Source organism: Tasmannia lanceolata, unplaced genomic scaffold (genome assembly GCF_043159265.1).
Source record: "Tasmannia lanceolata isolate RefF3 unplaced genomic scaffold, GAP_Taslan_0.1 ptg000018l, whole genome shotgun sequence".
In the NCBI taxonomy this organism is placed as follows: Eukaryota; Viridiplantae; Streptophyta; class Magnoliopsida; order Canellales; family Winteraceae; genus Tasmannia; species Tasmannia lanceolata.
In genome coordinates, this window is record NW_027518695.1 from 45,785,694 (window position 1) to 45,808,557 (window position 22,864).

A 22,864-nucleotide genomic window follows, 5' to 3' on the forward strand; every position below is an offset into this window, starting at 1 on the left:
TTTTTTACAATACCAAGGGAATTCACAGCATTATCTCGCATCGGGACTTGGTGAGAGTTGGTGTCGATTTTCCTACCCTGTTTCGTATAGGCGGAGTCCAATCGCAGTTTAGCCTTTCTAGAACCTCTCAAAAGAAAAAGTAGCCTTTCAACTATCATTTCTTCACTAGGGAGCAACTCGGGTCAATTTTTTTGAAAATAACGGTTGAGCTTTTACCATTAAATCGGTCCGGATTTAGATTGATTCCAACTCATTTTCTTAGCAAAAGCTCATCCCGAACTGAGGTCCATGGTCTGATCAATGGATCAGATGATATCCACACAGCACATAAAGGAAAGATCCTAACTGCAAGTCCTTTTAGCATTTTTATTAAGAAAACCCAATAAACAGCAAATTCAAATGTGTTTAATAAAGTAGGAAGTGTCATTACCAAAACAAGGAAGAGCAGTCTCGTTCCCTACTTCCCTCCCTCCCATGTGTAAATTTACATTAAATTTAGGCTACTGATATTGGCACTACCATGTTTTAATAATTGCACTAATGTTAACTTGTTTTTCACTTAACCAGCTGTCAAGGTTATTACAATTCCCAAAAGGCTCTCAAATGCCAATTAAAAAAGAAAAGACAAAGTGAGTTAGTACATGGCAGTGCCAATATCACTGGCCTAAATTTACTTTAGGTAAGAATCCACCTTTTACATTTGATTAGGTTGGATTCTTCGAATTACCGAAGCACCAAGGGAAATAGAGAGACCAAAGACATCTGTCTTCGTTTTCATTGTTTTATGTCGATTTTTGTCCCTTTCTTATGGGAGATTTTCATAGAAGAAAAAACTTGGTGAACCCTAATCTCTTCGGTTGTCCTTTGAAGAAACTTTTTGGGCGCATTTGGATCTCCAGAATAGAGAATAAGAATCGGAGTCCAATTCTTTTTCCGCTGATTCACATGTTTGGTTGCCAGGCGAAAATAATGTTGGAATATCGGGACGTCAGTTTCCGAGTCTGAGACAGAAGAACAGGAAAACCCATTTTTTCAGGCGGTTTCAGCAAAATGCCCAATTTTTTCTTGTGAATTTCTTCACAAAACGATAACTATCTATTTATTTTCCGTTCAGAAAATTTTTATTAGGGTTTGCTCTGGCAGGATCTTCTTGGTGGTATTTCTAGGGTTTGGTCAAATCCTTACTATAAGATTCTGTAAATAGCATTAGGATTGGTATCTCTTCCTTAGGGTTAGGATTTGGATCTCTCTTGGTCAGAATTTTTGATCAACCAAAACGATTCCCAGTAGAACTAAGGTGGTTCATGAGAAACAGGAGAATTCATTAGGGAGGGAGAAGAGGTTTTGGGAGAGGAGGCAGATGTCGATACGATTACCTCGTTCTAAAAAGTAAAAACTCATCCAAGCATCAGAATTGGAATGGTCATTCCCTTTACCAAGGGAATTGGTATGGAAATGGAATTCGATGTCCATACCGATTCCTGATTCCGGCAATCGGGCCGAACCCCTTAAGCAAGAAAAATCCAACTTCACACACTAACATTTGTCTTAAAAATCATCACATTCCCAAATATTAGATCTGTAAGACATAGGCAGATCGCAATCTGAGAACTGTTGTTTGTGTTCTTTTAAGTCAATAGTAGAACCCAACAATCATCAAACATAAAATACCAAACAGAATCACCAAAGAGTATATGATGATGAAGATGGCCAACTCTCCAATTGTAGAGCAAAACCATTTGCACATAAACAATTCTTATTGGAATGCAACAAAAGAAAAGAAGACAAGCAAACACCAGACTAGCCACACGGGAAATGTCCAGAGAGTTTGAGTAGATCATAAACATCCAATGAATATACCTTGAAATAGGATATTCATTAATGGTCATGGTGTTTAACCTCAAAAAGTCCATCGGGACCTGGAAGCAACAACCATGAGAGTAGAGTTAGATTCAAACAATAGATAACGCCAGCTCTTTTTACACCTTGTTTGTTTTGGATTTTGAGAACCGATTGAAGTCCAAAACTGATTGTTGGACACAAAATTAGGTTTAGGCCCTGTTTGTTTTGAATCCTGAGAACCGATTGCGAGTCCAAAACTGATTATTGGACAAAAAAAACTTTTAGGTCCGGTTTGTTTTGGTCCAATAATCAGTTTTGCACTCACAATTGGCTCTCAAGATCCAAAACAAACGGGGCCTTAATTTTGAGTTCAAGACTCACTTTTGGACTCAACCAATTCTTAGAATTCAAAAGAGGACATTATGCATCGTAGATTCAAAGATTCAGTAAATTACTAACTACTAAATAGGCAGGTTGACACGGTTGGACATTTTTAGAAGTGCTTTAGTGTAAAAAAATCCAGATGGTTCTAGTTCTACACAAACAATATTAGATTGAATTCTCTCATAGGAATAACCCCACCCATAACCATGCATAATCACAAGACATTATTATTTCTTTTCATCCAAATTAAACCCTGAGGCCTACTTGGATTGTCTATCACAGAGACATGTTTAATGTAACCACATAAAAGACCCTCTTGCTGAGGCCAATGCTGTTACCTATGATTGTTTTCATAAGTCATGCAGTTAATGATGGCTAAATAATATATGGAAGGAACTCATCTGAAGAATTAGCATTCCACCCACCTATATCTATAATGGAAATACTTGAGTGACCTCTTAGGTTATTTAAACCCTCATAAATGCAAAGTTTCCTTTACATGTTAAACAACTTAGAAAATTACATTTCTTTATATTTATTCAATATCTTTACATGTAATTTAAACTTCTTTATATCTATTTAATATATTTACATGTAATTTTCTCCATATCTATTAAATATTACAAATGTAGATTTTCCTACAAAGATTACATACTAAGCTTTTAAGCTCTAAGCCAGCCCCCCCCCCCCCCCCCCCTTTTTTTTTCTTTTGAAATAAGCTCTAACCCTATTTTATCTCATAAAAATTTAGTCATAAAAGCATGATCGCCATAGCACGTACCATTTTCTTGTATGAGTAAAAGATATGCATGTCATAGTCTCCTATTTGGGTTGTCTAGAAATAGCCGGTCAAGAGGCCCTACTGTCTCTCCATTCTTGTTACGATCCTCCTAAATCTTCGGATTGTAGAATCTGGACGCTGGACCCTTGTGGCTCCTTCCCAGTTAGATCTATTTCTACTGGTCAGTCACTTTGAATAGAGGTGAAATCATGGTGCGCAAGAATTTGGAAATCTAGTGCTCCACCAAGAGTGGGAGCCTCACGTGAACATTGGCTCTAAAAAATATTAATACTTGTGATCGCCTCAAAGGAAGTTTCCATATGGCTTGTTGGTGTGTTCTATGCAAGGTTTTAAATTTCGGTTTCTATTTCGACCACTATGGAAATCGAAATATTTGGTTTTAGTGGAAATTTCAGCTGAAATTTTGTGAATTTCATGAAAATTTTCAATTTCTCAAAAATTTCAGAAATTTCAATGGAAATTTTGGCAAAATCCTGTAAAAAAACAATTTCATGCGAATTTTGGTTCGGTGGAAATCCAAAGTTTCGGCCGAAATATTTTGGTTTCGGATGAAATTAAAAGCCATGGCTCTATGTAGGAAAGATGAAAGGTCTCTAGAGCACCTTATGGTGCATTGTACATTCTCGCATTGACTCTGGATGTGCATCATCAAAAGTGTTGGCCTCTCTTGGTAACTACAACGATCTATCAAAATCATATTATGGCCCGTTTGGATACCCCTTGGATTTGGATTTGGAGGTGAATTTGGATTTTCAAAATCCATGGATTTGAAATCAAGAATGTTAAAATTCACAAATTTATAAATAATGTCGTTTGGATGACCACGTATAGATTTGGATTTCAAATCTAAATTATTATTTTTTGTTTGGATTTGAATTTGAAATCTAACAAAACCAAAAAGCCCTAAAATACTTGATATAGGGGCATTTCAGCATTTTTCCATGATCCAGGGGTATTCTAGTCATTTTACCCTATATAGGGGTATTTTGATCATTTTTATGTCACAAGGGTGTTTTAGTCATTTTCCATGACTCAGGGTATTTGGTCATTTTCACCCGGTATAGGTGTATTTCGGTCATTTTGCATGACCTGGGGGTATTCTAGTCATTTTACCCAATATGGCGTATTTTTAACATTTTTATCTCATGAGGGTATTTTTAATCATTTTAGTCATTTTTATGAGTCATAGGTCATTTTTACTTGATATAGGGGTATTTCGATAATTTTCCATGATCTTGGGGCATTTTAGTCATTTTACCCTATATGAGGTTATTTTGATCATTTTATATCATAAGGGTATTTTAGTCATTTTGCACGACTCGGGGGTATTTTGTCATTTTTACCTGGTATATGGGTATGTCTAGTCATTTTACCTAATATGGCGTATTTTTATCATTTTTATCTCATGATGGTATTTTTAGTCATTTTAGTCATTTTTTATGAGCCATGGGTCATTTTTACTTGATCTAGGGGTATTTAAATAGTTGTAAATTCCGTTTCGGTCGCAATTTCGTTTTGGCCACCGAAAGGGATTTTTGGTGGGATTTCGGTCATTTCGGTAGAAACTTTTCGTTCACACAAAAAATATATTAAAAAATATGAGAAAAATCCAAAAAAATATAAAATCAATAGAAAAAGATGAAAAACTAATAAATAGTTCATAATATGTGTCCCAAAAGGCATATTCATTACTTAAACACATAAAGTCTTGCACAAGTCCAACTGATAGTCTGATACATAGAAAAACATAAAAAAAGAGGAGATACATGAAAGTGAAACATAGACAATAGCTAGTAGCAACAACTCTCAGTCATCATAACCCGGAATTGACCAAAATTTCGGACGAAACGACCGAAATGACTGAAATTGACCGAAATTGATCGAAATTGAAACGAATGACCGAAATTTCGGACGAAACGAAATTTTGCAGATTTCGTTTCGTTTTTGTTCCGAAAACGAAATGTTTCGTCCATTTCGGACGAAATGAAACGAAATTTATAACTATGGGTATTTTAGTAATTTTCCATGATATTGGGGTACGCTAGTCATTTTACCCTGTATGAGGTTATTTTGATCATTTTTATGTCATTAGGGTATTTTAGTCATTTTGCACGAATCGGGGTATTTTGTCATTTTTACCTGGTATAAGGGTATTTCTGTCATTTTGCCTGACTCAGGTTTTCTAGTCAATTTACCTAATACGATGCATTTTGATCAGTTTTTAATGTCATGTGGGCACTTAAGTCATTTAATACTTTTTTGGTATAGTTTGGTCATTTTATTAACCCCTTACGGGTCAGATTTAGATTTATAAATAACCACTCGCAGAAAGGATTTATAAATCCAAAAAATTACACTAACATGAGGAATTTGTAAATCTTGTGGATTTCACTCGAATCCAAATCCAGATGTCATAAAGGCTTGCCAAACGCCGAATTTGGATTTAAAAATCCAAATTCACCCCCACACCCCAAATCCAAATCCAAGGGGTATCCTTAGGGCCCGTTTGGATGCCGAGAAGATTTTGATTTGGATTTCTCACATTTGCAGCCCTTTTTGCATTGTAATTTGGATCGGATCAAATTCTTGGATTCCTAATTTAGCAGCTGGCAGGGGAAATTAGATTTCTAAGTTTGTTGTGGAAATAAGAAATTGGAAATCCTCTGGGAGTTTCCTTCACCCTCTTTGCTCCTCAACCTCTCCCCTCCACTAGGAAGTACGCCCTTCCCTCTCTGTCTCCCTCTACATGAGCTGCCAGATCTAGTCAATTTGTATTCAAAACTCAATTCCAAATCCAAATACAAAATGGGAGGTATCCAAACGGGCCCTTGTTGAATTGAAGTGGTGGCCATTTTGCGAATGGAAAGATCCATTTGGCAGTTGGTTACCCTAAGCTCCCTTGTTGAATTGGAGAGGTGGCCATTTGGCAAAATGGAAAGATCCATTTGGCAGTTGGTTACCCTATGCTCTGATTTGGCATATTTGTAAAGAAAGAAACAAGCACGTCTTCAAAGATCAAGAGCGAAGATGAATTGTACTACATATGAAGATCGATATCATATCGTGGAGTAAGAGTGGCAAGGATGAGCCATGCTATAGTGTAGCCAAGAATCTTAGAAATTGGAAGACGAAAATGCTTGAGAGAGAAAAAGATGCCTAGCGTGGAGCCAAGTAGGGGTGTTCATTCGGTTATAACCGAACCGAATACACCGAAATTTGAAAACCGAAATAATTTCGGTTATCAAATTTCGATAACCGAAACCGAACCGAAATTTCTAAAAACCGAACCGATTAAAAATTCGGTTATAACCGAATAACCGAATAGTGGGAGAAAAAGAGGGAAAACAACAAAATCTCGGTTTGGATCGGAGGGCTAGGATCATCCTATCGAAATGTTTTTTTGAGCACAACCTAATTAAGTTGTGATCAATCAAATGGACGGTTTTGATCATCCTAAGGAGTGCCCATATAGTACTTTTTTTATTCAAAAAATATGGTTTTTATCATAATTTCGTTTATTCAGTTAACCAAATTTTTTTTTTTTGAGATAACCGAAACCGAACCCGAATAACCGAATTTTCAGAAAAAAAAATAACCGAAACCAAACCGAAAAGGAAAAAAACCAAACCGAACCGACCAAACCAATTCGGTTCGGTTATTCGGTTATAACCGAATAATGAAATTTATTTTTTTTGAGATAACCGAAACCGAACCCGAATAACCGAATTTTTAGAAAAAAAAATAACCGAAACCAAACCGAAAAGGAAAAAAACCAAACCGAACCGACCAAACCAATTCGGTTCGGTTATTCGGTTATAACCGAATAATGAACACCCCTCCTAGAGCCAAGGTGGAGGAGAGCTCCACCTACGATCGGTCAAGCTCAACTTGAATGGTAGCCCTAAGGGCAATCCAAGGTGTGCGGGTGTAAGCGGCCTATTTCATGATTCAAATGGAGTTTTATTATTAGCTTTTCCAGGATCAGTAGGCGCATGTGACTCCAACGAGGCAGAATCAAGAGCACCCCTATGGGCGTTGAGATGTTTCTCTTTCTCCCAAGGTATTGATGGTTTGTACTGCATAGAAGGATAGCTGGGAGAGTCTTGATGGGGAAGATTGCAGGGGAAGTGAGTCATCTCCGTGGACCGAATCAGAAAGGAATAGCCTAGTTATGGTTTTAGGGTTGGAGGAAAATCCGACACCCATTTGCTGGGTTGACCCTAAATCTGAGATTTTTAATTTTAGAGGTGTTTGTGCACCACATCATTTCCACTAGTAGGGTTTTGGGCTTGACATATTCAGGCCCGGAAGAACAGCTGAGGAATATGTTCAGAGTTGCGGAGGGAAGAGAATTAGATCAGAGGATATGTTCTGATCCTTCAAGCTTAGAGGGGATAAGGAAGATGACGGGAGCTAGCAAAGCTTAAATCGGATGTAAATTATGGAGGCTCTGAAATCAGTAAGCAGGATGTTAAAAACTTGAGGGGTGGCAGAAGAGGTTGCTCCAGGGGAAGTGTTACACTTGCATCAGGTATCCCATGAAGATAATATCATGGCATGTGAATGGGTTGGGGTCTTTGGAAAAAAGGGCACAGGTTAAAGAAGTAGTAAAAGTTAATAAGCTTGAGTTAGTCCGTATTCAAGAAACGAAGTTGGGGTCGGTGAAAAGGGCTACAGTTAAGAGTTTAGGAGGAAATGCGGCTTTGGATTTTTTATCTTTGGACGCCGTTGGAGCTGCCAGAGGCATTTTAGCTATGTGGGATCAATCGAAATGGGAGATCCAAGACTCATGCCTAGGTAAATATTCTGTCTCGATTGTTCTTAGCAAGGTGGGGGAACCGATTATTGTGACCTTTTCAGGTATATATGGTCCTACAGTTAGGGTGGAGAAGAGAATGTTGTGGGAGGAACTTAATGTAGTTAGAAGTAAGTGGGCTCATCCTTGGTGTTTGGGGGAAGATTTCAATGAAATCAGATGCGTTGAAGAAAGGCTGGGGTGTAGAAGATCTAATCAGAATATGGTTGATTTCTCAGACTTTATAGCAGATAATGAATTGATTGATATTCTAGTGATGGGGGCCAAATATACTTGGTCCAGAAACAGCAGTAAGAGTCGCATAGATCGCTTTTTGTTTTGTCCAAAGTGGGTATCCCTTTTTCCTGATTCGTGTCAGAAGGCACGCTCGTTCATTCAGTCTCGGATCATTGCCCGCTCTTGCTTGATGCAAGGTTGGATTCTTGGGGGCCTTCTCCGTTCAAGTTTGATTTGGCGTGGCTTGAAACTTCAAAGATTGAAGAGATGATGGGGGATGGTGGGTCTCGCACAAGGTTGATGGGGCGGAGGATTTTGTAACTGGGGCGAAACTCAGATTTGTGAAGAAGAGACTCAAAGAGTGGAATTCCAACAGGTTAGTGGCAAAATCAGAAAGAAAATCTGGGACAAGGCACAACCACAATTTTTTCCTATAAATACGTATCTTTTCTCCTCATTTCGCAAACCTAGGGTTTTTGGAACTATCATCGACTGCTTATCAAGAATCATGCCTCGTCGAAGCTCTGGAAGTAGGCCAGCTCCCCGTCTGGCTCCTCGTCGTGCACCAGTGCGCAACTCCCCTCAACCAGGTAATGCAGAAACTGGCCACATCTAATATTTCTCTATTTAGTGGAAGAACAAGGAAACATTGATAGAGTCCAAGAAGAAAAGTGGGCTAGGGCTTCGGGAAGATGGATTTCTGCTGTTGTGCGGTGGCGAGGGTAGATAGGCAGACCGGAAAGCTTCCGAGTTGGTAGCTTCAGGTGAAGGTTGCCTTTGTCGGTGTCCGTCTGGGGAGGTGTTTGTATCGCTACCTCTCCTCTTCTTCGTCTTCTTCTTCATCTTCTTCTGTTTCTGTTTTTGTACTCGCTGAGTCTGATACCTCAGCTTCGAAGACATAAGGTTCATCGTCCTCCTCGATTGTTTCTGATTCAGTTTCTGATTCTTCTTTTGAGTTTGAGTCGGTGTCTGGTGCTTTTATCCAAAAATCTGCTTTGCACATGATGGCTGATTTGGGGATTATGTCTGGTGGCGTCTGGGAAGAAGGATGCTGTTCTAGGAGGGGCGATGGGGCTAATATGGCTATTCTGGGGAAGGGGTCGAGTATTGTTGGGGCGATTAGATCGGAGGCGACGGGAGCAAACTTAGTTCCGTTGGGAGAAGGCCTGCGAAACGCTGGGGTGGTTAGTTCTATGGCGACGGGAGCAAACCTGGTTCCGTTGGGTTCTTTTGTTGGTGCTAGTGTGGGTTTCCTCGGTGGGTGAGAGCCAGTTGACGCAGGAACCTGGACCTCTGTTAAAAGTAGGGATATGAGGAGATTTGAGAGTGTATCCCGGAGAAGAAGGATAGGATCTTTTGGGAGATTGGAGATGTTGTAGATGTGGGTTTAAGAATTTTTGTAAAAGGGTGAGATGCTGGGAATGTAATAAGTTCTGGTCCACCTTGGATTTTAACTTCCCCTCTCAATTTGCTGGGAAATTGGTAGGTGCTGGAAGGCAGGAAAATAAGGGGAAACAATCAGTGGTAGTTAGGAAGGAGAAGGTTATTCCTCTTAAGTCTATAAGCAATGCTGATATGGGTATTTGGGGGAAGATGGGAGAAGGGTGGTCGGGTAATCTGGAGGCATTGGAGAAGTGGCTGAATCGTAAGAACAGAGTCCTTGCTGAAGTGGTGGTGTATAAAATTTCTGAGTCGGAGGTGTTGATCACCCCTCCTTCGGGGATTAACAGATCTGAGCTTATAACGGATTGGAAAAATGCCGTTAATTCTCCGTTTGTTGAAATTCTATTGTAGGGGGTTAAATTTTCAAAAGAAGGTAGCCCTATAAGGTGGCGTATTTCTGGGGTTCCACCTAAAGCTTGGTGTGAAGATAACTTTTGGAGAATTAGGGAAAAAGTTGGTAAGGTTGTCAAGTGTGATCCTTCATGTTTTGCTGGTAACGGTTATGGGGTGGCTCGAGTCTTGGTAAAATCTGAAGGCGAAGTAGGAAACGAGCTATCAATCCAAGTCTCTCTTGATGGTGCTACTAGGTGGGTTCTGGTTCAAAAGGAGTTTAGGGAGGAGGAGTTGAAGTGTCTGCGGAATCTGAAAATCATAGCTTGAGGAGGGTTTTAACGATGGGTGAAGGGAAAGAAGTTGGGTCGTCCGGTTCCTCTCTGGAGGGATCTTTTGTAGAAGGGCAAGATCCTTCTAGGCTGGGTCTGGTTGAGTCGCTGGTTCCAGCTGTTTTTTCTGGGATGGGTGAGGGATTGGCTGAGCCGGCGGTGCCAATGTATGATAGTCCTCCTCCTTACCATACGCTGCTTGGGGCGCATGTTATCTTGAACCCAGGTGGCGGATTTTTTGAAATTCAAAATTTGGGTTCCCCAGAAGAGTACAGGTGGCGAAGTGTGTGTGGAGTGGTCAGGTCTGACGAGAAAGGGTTAGATCCGTCACAATATTTGAATAGTCTTGTGGATATCTGCTCAACGCCTTTTTCGAGGTCCAGTAGACAGCTGGAGGGCCCGAGTTTTTTACGAGACAAATCTGTGGAGTTGGGCCGGCTTCATTCCCTTTCCCAAGAGTTTGATGGGTGCAAATGGGCTGGGGACTATGAGTCTTGCGAGGCTTTTTTTGGGCCTGGGCCTTTGGTGGATCCGGAGTTTAGTGATGGGCCTGAAATTTTTTGTGACAATTTCTTAGGGCTCAAAGCTAAGCAATCTACTTCTTCATCTATATCGAGTCAGTTCAGACCAAGGCTCTAGGTCTGTAGTGAGTAGAAGAAAGAGACTCCATGAGTGGTTTATCTCGAGTGGTATTGTGTCTTGATTAGATTTCAATGAAGTCTAGGCGGGTGAGGAAAGTGGGGAGGAAGGATCACTGAGGTTTTATGGTATTTTGTCTGGAGAGTTTCACTGAGAAGCTGTGGACGCGATTGATCCTGCAGTGTGGGTCGTTTCCAAGATTAGCTGGTTTGGTTCCTGTGTTATTATGTCTGGAGCAGCAAAGATGGTGATGATTGATCTTTGTGGAGCTTTAGGTAGGGTAGGGGCCAAGTTTGGGTCCCAGGGAGAGCCTTATTTCGGCAATTTAGTAAAAATTACTATGAGATGTTCATTTCCAGCCAAACAATCGTGTTTTCGCGGGAAATTGGGGTCGATTCTTTCAGGAGAGGATCTGGCATCCGGATCTTTAAAAGTGATTAAGTTAACCAAAGAAGATTATCAGGGGGGCTCGGCAAGGCAAGGTTCTCAGGAAAATGTCCTAATAAATAACTGTCTGGAGGATTGGGTCGACGGAGGTGCAGTTGCTGATGAATCATCGGAGGAGATTCATGGTAAGAGTCAGTGAGAGGGATCCAGAGAGGAGATCGCTGAATTTATGGTGGACCACACTTTGAAAATTAGTAAGGAGTTGGGTCTATTTTATGCGGGGCCTGAGGATGAGTTTAGATTAGGGATTAAATCTGCTGAATTAAGAGACGCTGCATATGGGGATTCATCTAATCCTTCAAAGGTTAACTTGAGGAGGAAAGAGAGGGAATTGTTAAGGTTAAAATCGAATATTAATTACGATTCTGGTTTTTCTGGGAAGGGCTCTTCTGTTAAGGGGAAGGGGAGGCTTTCTAGTAGTAGGAAGGGGAAGAGTGCCATCAACAAGGTGGTTTAATGAAGATAATTTCTTGGAATATAAACTTGCTAGGGTCTCTGGAAAAGAGAATTCAGGTGAAGGAACTGGTCAAATCAACAAATCCAGATCTCTTGTGTATTCAAGAAACGAAGATGGAATCTATCAGCATATTTGATGTGAGAAGTTTAGGTGTACAAGCGGATTGGGATTTCTCTTTTCTTCCATCCACGGGGGCCTCAAGAGGTATTTTGATCGCCTGGGATAGTGTAAAATGGATAAATCAGGAGGTGTGGCAGGGAGAATTTTCCTTATCAATTTCTTCTCAAAAAGTGGATGACAATTCTTTTTGGCTTTTCTCAGGAGTTTACGGTCCTGTACTTCGAGTGGAGAAAGTTTTGTTGTGGGTGGAATTGGGCAAGGTGAGAGATCTTTGTTCTCATCCTTGGTGTATTGGGGGAGATTTCAATGAAATTAAGGAGGTGGGAGAAAGATTGGGTTGTCAGAGAGTAAGTAAGAATGTGTTAGCTTTCTCTGATTTCATCTCTGATTATGAGCTGGTGGACTTACCACTGACTGGTGCAGCATTTTCGTGGTCGAGAGGTCAGAGCAGAAGCAGAATCGATCGTTTTCTAATTTCCAGAGAGTGGTTGGACTTTCATCAGGATGTGTTTCAGAAGACTTTAGCTCACTCGGTTTCTGACCATTGTCCGCTCCTGCTGGATCCTAAGGATAGAATCCTGGGGTCCCCCTCCATTCAGGTTTGAGATAGCCTGGCTGAATCTTCCTCAAATGGAGGAGAGGTTAGGTGGGTGTTGGCATTCTTGCATCTCAACGGGTCCAGCTGACTTGGTGATTGGTAGTAAGTTGAGGCATGTGAAGAAAAAGTTAAAAGAGTGGGCAAAGGAGAAAAAGGAACTGTCTGCTGGGAGAAAAATTTGGTTGGAAAATAAAATGTCTGAGCTGAATGCTCTTGGGAGTGTGGCTTGAGTTCGGACGATGATTGGGAGGAGTTGGGAGAGTGAAGCAAGAGCATAAAGGATTGCTCCTTCATGATGAGATAACTTGGCGGCAAAAATCAAGAGTTAAATGGCTAGTAGAGGGTGATAAAAATTCAGCATATTTCCACGCTATGGCTAGTGTGCGGAGGAGGGGGAATAGAATAGAATCCCTGATAGTGGATGGGTCAAGGGTGTCGGGCAACGAGGTCATTTCGAAGGAGATTCTTGATTTTTATAGGAAGTTGTATTCGGCTGATGGAGTAAGCCGTCCCATTCCTGAAGAGGAGGTTTTTGGCAACTTAAATTTGGAGGACAATGCTAAGCTGGAAGCTCTTTTTTCCAAGGAAAAGATTGTGAAAGGATTGTTTTCTTTGGCTCGGGACAAGGCTCCTGGCCCTGATGGCTTTTGTATTGCCTTTTTTCAGGATTGTTAGGAGTTTGTCAAGCCTGATATTTTGCGATTCTTTTAGGAGTTCCATGAAGGTTTGTCTTTAGATCGAGGTAATGGGGCCACTTTTATCTCTTTGATTCCGAAGGTGGAGGGGGAATCGATGGTGAAGGAGTTTCGGCCGATCAGTTTGGTGGGTTGTCTTTACAAAGTATTGGCCAAAGTCTTGGCGGATAGGCTTAAAGTGGTTCTGGGTATAATCATTTCGGAAAGTCAAAGTGCATTTGTATGCAATAGGCAAATCCTAGACTGCTCTCTCATTGCTAATGAAGCAATTGACTCCTATTCAAGAAGTGGTAAGGGAGGGGTTATGTGTAAATTAGACATGGAAAAAGCTTATGATAGGGTGGATTGGGATTGTTTGGATTATATGTTGGGAAGAATGGGTTTTGGAAATCGATGGAGGGGTTGGATAAGGAACTGCCTCTCCTCGGCACGGTTTTCAGTTCTCATTAATGGATCCCCCCTCAAGGATTCTTCAAATCTTCTAGGGGTTTGAGGCAAGGGGATCCTCTCTCTCCTTTTTTATTTGTGATTGTGGCGGATTCCCTCAGTAGATTGATGCAGAAAGGGAGCATGTTGGGTTTATTTGAAGGTCTTATTATTGGGAGGGATAGAGTGGAGGTCTCATTATTACAATTTGCAGATGACACTCTCTTGTTCTGTGCTCCGGAAGTGTCTCACATCTTGAATCTTAACGCGGTCTTAAGGTGTTACGAAATGGTCTCAGGGCAAAGATCCAATTTTTCAAAATCTAGGTTATATGCAATTATTGTGGATTCGAGTGTGGCCTCTGGGTTTGCGAAGATTTTGGGATGTGCCTTGGAGTCTTTGCCAGCATCTTACCTTGGACTCGCTTTGGGAGTGGGAAGACCGAAAAAGGACCTATGGAATCCAATTGTTCATAGAATTGAGAAAAGATTGGAGTCCTGGAAATGAAATCTGATTTCAAAAGGGGGAAGGCTGGTTCTAATCAAGGCAGTGCTTTCTAACATCCCAATTTATTTCCTTTCTATGTTTAAGTGTCCGGCGAGTGTGGTTCTGCGGATTGAGCAGATTCAGAGGAGATTTTTGTGGGAAGGATCAGGCAACAAGGGAGGGATTCCCCTGGTTAAATGGGAATCAGTCTGTATGCCAATAAAGAGTGGAGGTATGGGTATCAGGAGAGTCAAAGGTTTCAATCAAGCTCTTTTAGGAAAGTGGTTGTGGCGATTTGGGGTGGAGCAATCTTCTCTGTGGGTAAAGGTTATTGGTAGCAAGTACGGGGTTAGAGAAGGAAAATGGTGTTCGGCAGATAATTATGGTCCAAAAGGGTTGACTGTTTGGCGAGATATCTTGAAGGTGGATCATGACTTTAGTAAAGGAGTTAGATTTAAAGTGTATGTGGGTGATAGGATTCGATTCTGGTCAGACGCGTGGTGCTCGGCTGCTCCTCTCAAGGAGGTTTTTTTGAATCTATTCTTAGTCTCATCCCAAAAGGAGGAATATGTGTCGGAATGCTTCAATAGGGTAAACTTACAGGTGGTATGGAGTTTAAAATTCAGAAGAGGTTTCTTTGATAGGGAAATGGAATCTGTACAACAGCTATATGAGATGATTGAAGGATGCTATATCAAAAGAAGTGGCTCTGACAGAAGAGTGTGGGTGTGGTGCTCTTCCGGTTTGTTCTCAGTGAAATCTTTTTATTTTCACTTGGTGCCTAATGTTGAAGTTTCTGTTCCATCCATGCTATGCAAATCTTTGTGCCCTCCTAGGGTGGCCGCCTTCTTTGGTTGGTGTGTTTGGAGTGGCCGAATTCAAACCATTAATTTTCTAAGAAAGCGAGGAATGTGATTGATGGATCACTGCCCCCTTGTGTCTCTCTACGGGTGAGTTCATTGACCATTTGTTTATTTACTGTAAAGTTGCAAGAGAGGTTTGGGGCCTCATTTTATCGTGTTTCGGTGTGTGTTGGGTTTTTCCCAATACCATCTCTGAGTTGATTATTTGCTGGGAGTTGTGCCCATGGAAGAAGAAAGGGAAAGTGCTTTGGAAGATTTGTCTTCTAGCCACCTGGTGGGTTATTTGGAAAGAAAGGAACTCTAGGGTGTTTGAAGGGTCGTCTAAAACCCCCTATTGGTTGTATGTAAAGATTATAGCTGCTTGTATTCTTTGGGCTAGAAGTCTGCCCCTCTTTAGGTTCGTTTCGACCTTTGATCTTTGGGAAGGGTGGCAGATTATTTGTAATGAAGGAGGGAGAAAAGTTCAAAAATTACAACAGTGGGAAGCACCTTCGGCTGATATGGTAAAACTGAATTTTGATGGATCGAGCTTGGGCAACCCCGGTCCAGCTGGTATTGGGGGCTTGTGCAGAGATTCAGAGAGTGCAGTTATGTGGGCCTTTTCGAGGCCTATCGGTTTTTCAGATTCAAATGAGGCGGAAGTAAGAGCTGCATATTGCGTGATAAGGCATCTGGAAAGAGGGTCTTACGATAAGGTCATAGTGGAGGGCGACTCTTCAAATGTTATATCATGGCTTTCGGGTTTTGCGGCTCCTCCCTGGAGGTTCCTTTCTTTAGTCGAGGAAATATCTGATTTAGTGTTAGGCTCCTCGATTATTTTTAAGCATGTAAGGAGGTCTGCTAATTCTGAAGCAGATTCTCTAGCGAGATCGGGTGTGAATAGGCTAGGTTTGGAGTGGTTTGACTTCCTTCCCCCGTGATTTTGTTGTAGTTCTTGCGCTCCTAATGTAATCTCTAAGGACCATCTCGGTTCTGTTTATTAATATAGTTCATGTTGCCATTTCAAAAAAAAAATCAGAAAGAAAGTTATGGTTACAAAATAGAATCATGGATATCTCTTTGGCGGATGAGGGAGGGTTAGCTTCAGAGGAGGAATTGAACGAAATGGGGAGATCAAAGGAAGAACACAGATGTCTACTATTGCAGGATGAAATATCGTGGAGGCAGAAATCCAGAGCAAATTGGTTAAAGGAGGGGGGTAAAAATACTACTTACTTACATAGCATTGCTAGTGCCAGGAGGAGAAACAATAGAATCGAGGCTTTGGAGGTTAATGGAACCTTATCTTTTAGTAAAGAAGCTATTTCCACAAAAATTTTGGATTTTTATAGGTCGTTATATGCTTCGGAAGGAGTAGTGCGGCCTAGGCTAGAAGATGTGGATTTTAAAACTCTTGAAGAAAATAATAGGGGGGCTTTAGAAAGGTCTTTTTGGAAGAGGAGGTGGAGAAAGGGGTTTTTTCGATGTGCTGTGAATTGATAAAGCTCCGGGGCCGGACGGTTTTTGTCTAGCTTTCTTTCAGACATGTTGGGCGTATGTGACGGAGGATATTTTGAAATTTTTTCGTGAATTCTTCGATGGAATGGAGCTGGATAGAGGTACTGGTGCGACTTTCATTACTTTATTACCAAAAATAAAAGGTTCAGTGGCTACCTTTACAAGGTTTTGTCAAAGGTCTTGGCGGATCGTCTAAAGGTGGTTCTCCCTCTTATTATTTGTGAGAATCAGAGTGCATTTGTTAGCCAGAGGTTGATTTTGGATTGCTCTTTAGTGGCAAATGAAACGGTAGATTGGATGGCAAAAACAGGTACGGAAGTGTTGTTTGTAAGCTGGACATGGAAAAAGCATATGACAGAGTGGAATGGCATTGCTTAGATTATTTCCTTGAGAAGATGGGTTTCGGAAATAGATCGCGGGGATGGATAAGAAGTTGTTTATCTTCTGCTTGGTTCTCCATTCTTATAAATGGCTCTCCAAAAGGTTTTTTCAAATCTTCGAGAGGCTTGCGCCAAGGGGATCCTTTATCTCCTTTTCTGTATGTCATTGTCGCAGAAGCTTTGAGTCTGCTGATGGAAAAAGGTAGATCATTGACTCACGTCAATGGTGTTAAATGTGGCCAGAATGGGGTAGAGGCTTCGCATTTGCAATTTGCAGACGATACTTTATTATTTAGCTCCCCTCAGGTTTCGAAGATCTTGAACCTTAAGGCGGTTCTTAGATGCTATGAAATTGTTACAGGGCAAAATCTCTTTAAGAGCCTATAGCTTTGATTGATACCAAATGAAATACAGGTGTAACAACCCAAGAGGGAGGGTGAATTGGTCAATTAAAAATTTTGGGCTTAATTAAATGGATTGTTAAAATTAAATTACTAATGAAGCATTTACAGTCTAACCCTTGTTCAAATATTCAAAATAATGAAAGCTAGGGTTTAGACCATTTGAGTTGACACGGATCTCTCTTGTAGATTTTTTAATTTAAAAATCTCTTTAAGAGCCTATAGCTTTGATACCAAATGAAATACAGGTGTGACAACCCAAGAGGGGGGGTGAATTGGTCAATTAAAAATTTTGAGCTTAATTAAATGGATTATTAAAATTAAATTACTAATGAAGCATTTATAGTCTAACCCTTGTTCAAATATTCAAAATAATGAAAGCTAGGGTTTAGATGTTACTTTAAGCCTATATACTCTAACCCTTGCTCAATTAAAACATAAGAGCAAGTAAAGGGTAGAGATTACCAATCACCAAAGTGCAAAGAGAAGGAGAAGAGAAAACATCCACAAGGCACGCGATTTATAGTTGTTTGGTCTATCACAAGGCACTCCACTCTTCCAAGTTTACCTCATTGGGATCTCCACTAAAAATATGAGATTCTTCAATGGGCGAATCTCCAAGTCGTACACCGACTCCTTCAACTTCAAAGAGAACAAACCCTTTCTGCACGAAGCCTTAACGACGGCACACTCCCTCTTACAACGTCTTCTCCTTTCTTAACTGGCCGAAGAGTAGACTCTCACAACGTCTTCACCTTTGTTACCGGGCCGAAGAGAAGACCCTCCTCAAATACAAATGAAGAAATTAAAAGAAAAACTCTCTTGCCTCTTAGATAGGCGGATTACCAACTTTGATAGCTCACCAACACTCCAAGGAAAGATAAAATGTAAAGCCTATGGAGTTCCTCTTGATAAAATGTGCAAATGCAAGATCAAAGAAGTTTAGCTTTTGATAGAAGGTTTTGGCTCAAGGAAAATAGGTTTTGATCTTTCTTAAATGTTCAAAAGCTTGTAGAGATAAGTTTTAATGATGTATATATAGTGTATTTGAAAATATGACCGTTTGGGGTAAAACTGTAAATAACTGGCTTGAAAAAGTCAAGCTGAAAACGCCCCAACGGCTAGTTTGCTCGACCGCGACGGTCGACCGAGCCATCGCAGTCGCCCGCCCCTATCGGGCACCCTTTTATATTTTCAAATTTCTTACCGTCACGGTCGACCGGCCCATGGGGGTCGTCCGGCGAGGCTAACCTGTTCGCTCAAAAAATTCGGCTCAAAAACCTATCCGCGGTCGACCGACCCACGGCGGTCGCCCGCCCAAGCCCATGACTGATTGCTCTGTTTGAAACAGACACATATCCGCGGTCACCCAGCTTGACCCGATCAACCGAACCGATAATTTTCGGGATGTCCTGGAATTCCAGGTATCATCTCGCGGTCGCCCGGAATAGCCCGGTCGACCGGCCCTGTATAAAATTCCATTTTTACTTTAAAAGTTCAGTGGCTTTTGGGCCATAGTCTTTGGGCTTAAGTCCTAGGTTTTCAAACACATTTTTGGGTGTGTGTATGGTTTTCAAAGATGTAAAAGGTTAGGTATGAAAATCATTTGAAAACCTTTTGAAAGTGCATTTAAACATAAAATCAAGAGGACTCCAAATATATTCTAAAAATAAGAACCTTGAGTCTTCTTGGAATGTCTTGGCTCCTTTGCACTTTCTTGGACTTCTTCGGCTTGTGAGTGAACTTCTTGACCTTATTTGGCTCTTGTGACTTGTTATTCAATCTTCAATGCATGTTGCATGGTACATGAGGTGTCACCAATGGCATGTTCAACTCCAAGCTCCTTCTTGACACTTGTTGGGAACTTGTGGAATCTTCATGATGAGCTTCTTGATTTGAGCATCTTCAATCGATGATGTCTTCACTGTAGGTGCACGCTCTTGGTTCCTTTACTCCTTGGTCCACAAGTCATTTGTTGTGTTGAGTTGTGTAATGGCGATATGACATATCAATTTCCTGTAAAGAACACAACATCTCAAAGCAACACATTAGTCCATAAATGTTAATCAATTTGAGTTTGCTAACATCAAAACAAAAGGTAAGGTGAATGATTAGACCCATGGGAAACCTTGGGCTTACATTAGGCCCATGGATCGTGTAGGGAGAGTCCAAAAATGTTATTAATCAGATGAAACTCCATCCCCGGAGAGTCATGAACCCTATTGAAAAAATTCCCATATTTTGCAGGAGGAGAATTCAGAAGTTGACTATTTAGCAATGGAGGGCATAGCACTATGAAGCATGGGTACAGGTACGGAGTGCGGGTACGACACGACAAGGGTACGTGGGTACGTGATTTTCCAAAAACAACGGGTGTGGATACGTTCAGGTACACCGAATATAATAATATATTTTAATATTTTATTATATATTTAAAAAAATTAAAAACAAATAACTTGACAGCAATCAAATAACAATAACATCACCAAAATGGAAAATTCTAATACTACTCTTCATTTCATAAGTGATTAAGTTTCATATTTCATAACATGAGGCATCAATACATCATTCATTAGAAAAAAAAGTATGTCGCCAGTGTGTTGACCAGTGCCTAATAAGATGAATAATTTTTACAGACCAAATTATAAGATTTTTTATACTTGACTTTTGGGATTTAATAATGTTTGGACATGATAGATTTTATGAATTTTTAAAATTTGAAAAATACCCCACTGTTTAGAAGTTACGAAAGTTTAAATTTTAACCCGACCTTTTTCTTCGAATTTTGTACTAGAACAGGAGAGTTGACTTTTTTTCCTTTTAGATTTGGGTCTCGAAACTATTTTTAATAAATCCAAATGGGGGGTATTCCGTTATTTATATGTAAATCTTAAGTAAATGGACAACAAAATAGTAAAGACATTTATGTAAATACTATGTACAGGGGAGGAGAGAGAACAAGCACGAAGGATTTACACCAGCTGGGAGAAGCAGGATGTGTTGGGTACGCGTGGGTGCGCACCCTGAACACACACGACACGCACCCAACAACCAAATTTGGATTTTTTTTTCTTTCAAAATGTGGGTACGTACCCAAGGCGTACCCGAACGTACCCACACCCAATACGTGTCGGATACGGGTACGGGAGCCCCGGGAGAGTACCCGCGCTTCCTTGGCGTAGCACGACAATCTTTTGTCACATGTAGATATAGAGTAGGGGGCTGATTTTCCTTACTAGTAATGTTATATTTTGTGTTGCTTTTGTTATTCTATATTTTATGATCTTAATGTATTTCCCAAAAAAATGTTATTATTTGGCCTGGGGACTCAGACCCAATTGAAGAAATTCCGATAATAGGCAAGAGGGGAATTCAGAAGTTGATACTTTAGCAAGGGAGGGCATGGAACGACAATCTTTCGTCGCAGGTAGCCAGTTCCATATCAAGGAGGGGCTAATTCTCCTTTTACTGATATTATATTTTGTGCTTCTTTTGTTGATGTATATGGTGTTTTAGCTATACTTGCTTTTCTTTTGATGACAAGCTCAGTCATCTTAATGTATCTTCTTGCCATTTTTCTAAATTTTTTTTTGTTATTATTCAAAACAAATGAGTACAAGAGCCCAATGAAAATTGCTTCCATGGAACCTCTTTAAGAAATTGAAAGATATAATCAGATAGGCCAATGCAATCTATGACTTTACTTTTTATAAAGCAAGCTTAACATCTAATCAATCAGTGCTATGTCCTTTGTTCACAAAGTTTGAAACTCAACCAAGTTTATAAGTTCAACTGGTTCATGTTAATGACTGATGAAGGACCAAATGGAGCTCATTTTTCTAATAACAGATAAAGCATTTTGATCACTTTTCGTCAACTTAGTCTGAAGACCACTATACAACTTCATTTATATTTTCTAGAGAAGACTATTCGACTCTTGAAGTTTTTCTTTTCTGGCAATGCCAAACAAAACAATTATAGCAGCAATATTTAAGTTGGTATTATTTCAAATGCTACTGATATAAAACAATTATAGCAATAGTATGGTGCAATATAGGCAATAACATTGATCACCATGCATCAGGACTCAGGAGTCAACAATTCATATTAAAACTGCATGCAATCCATAAAAACTTGCACAATTTTTAATTACAATAACATAAGAGAATATAGCAAAACATACCCCATGGAAACTCCTTGTTGCGAATGTGCAAATAAGGGTATGCCTGAAGACATACACCAAGCAGAACCAGATAATATAGGTTAAATAATGCTAACATTTTACAGGAGGAACTCCAAAACTAAAGTAGAATAAGGGAAGTTAAATGCAAGAAAATAGGAAATCCAAGCTTCACAATGTAAACAACAACATTCCACCATATAAATGTGGCCGAGAAACTAATAGAAGTGTTAACTTACTGGAGGATCAGGATAGTGAGGATGACCCTTCGAAAGGTTGAAAATGGCTAGAATAGTGCAGCTTGCGATACCCAAGTATGTTATCTTTTCCCATTTTGCAGTTTCATCTGACAAAAACCATTGCAGATTTTGTTTCATCAGTCACCTAATTACAAAATAAAGACATTGCGATCGAATGAAACATGAGAACAGAAGAAACAAAAGAACAAATAAAATAAGAAATTTCAGTAAATATAAACTTCAACTAAAAGATAAATAGAGAAAAATAAAGCATCCATTCAGAAAACAAATCTACTGACGTTCACAATGAAAAAAAAAAAAAGCAAAGGCAATATGAATGACAAGGGGACAAAACCCTTCCTAACAGAAATTTTCAGAAATCCAAGTTACTGAAACGAAAATCCAATCAACTTGAATTTCAACATTCTGCCAAGAGAAAATGAGAAACAGCGCAAATACAAATGGATTAGAATCCAATCGGAAATATTGGTGAAATTCAAATTTAAAAGGACAACAGTGAAAATCCCTAAACCTAATTCAAAATATCAAAGCTTCTGAAGATGAAACAAAAACCTAATCAACCACCCTGCGAACAAAAAAAATGGAGTTCTGAAAGGCCCTGTTTGGATTGCTCCATTTTTTGGAGAAGTTCGGAAAATTAACCAAAAAAAAAAAAATCCAAAATTTTATGTTCTTCCATTGCTTGATTACACATAAAGAAAGTGACTTCAATCACCTCAGTTCAAGTTTTATTTACAAAGACATTCAAGCTACAATGATATCCCTAAAATTTATCATTTTGCTCAAAAATCTGGAAATAAAAAAAAATCCTAGGAAAAAATATCTCCTCAAAAAATGTTTTTCTTGCAATCCAAACAGTGCCTAAAGAAAGAAAAAAACGAAGCAATAGAACATGATTACTTAGAGGGAGCTTCAATTTATGATAATATCAGTCTAAATTAACCAAAATCATATCATTTCCATCTAAATTGTAGAAAGAAAATATATTCATAAGAAAATATTTTCCATCAGAAATGTTTTTCTTGTAATCCAAACAAACCCTAATTACAAAAACAGAAAGGGGTAGAAATGAAAAGTTCTTACAAGCGTCATCGTGTTGAGCAGAAGAAGAAAAGTTCTTCTTTGTAGGAGCACTGCGCCCTCCTCTACGAAGGAGGGTTTGGAACCCAGATCGAGCAATCGCTATTGCCATTTTTTTTTTCTCTCTATCACTTTTTTTTTTTCTCTCTCTATCCCTACTTGGAAAAAAA

At 39.8% G+C, this 22,864-nt stretch overlaps 1 protein-coding gene across 1 annotated transcript; it reads right to left on the reverse strand.

Annotated features, from left to right (window-relative positions):
- Nucleotides 1–1,595: 1,595 nt before the first annotated feature.
- LOC143851474 (cytochrome c oxidase-like protein) lies at nt 1,596–22,864 on the reverse strand. Its single transcript, XM_077360932.1, has 4 exons — nt 22,698–22,864; nt 21,594–21,700; nt 21,358–21,400; nt 1,596–1,919 (listed from the first exon to the last, which is right to left on the reverse strand). Exons 1-4 carry the CDS (start codon nt 22,804–22,806, stop codon nt 1,879–1,881), a joined length of 300 nt encoding a protein of 99 aa, XP_077217047.1. The 5' UTR covers nt 22,807–22,864; the 3' UTR covers nt 1,596–1,878.

Coding starts and splice junctions, on each gene's coding strand:
- LOC143851474 (XM_077360932.1), bottom strand. CDS start 22,806: ATGGCAATAGCGATTGCTCGATCTGGGTTCCAAACCCTCCTTCGTAGA. Junction 21,701..22,697: donor TGCTCAACACGATGACGCTT/GTAAGAACTTTT, acceptor GGTTTTTGTCAG/ATGAAACTGCAAAATGGGAA. Junction 1,920..21,357: donor CAACAAGGAGTTTCCATGGG/GTATGTTTTGCT, acceptor TGTTGCTTCCAG/GTCCCGATGGACTTTTTGAG.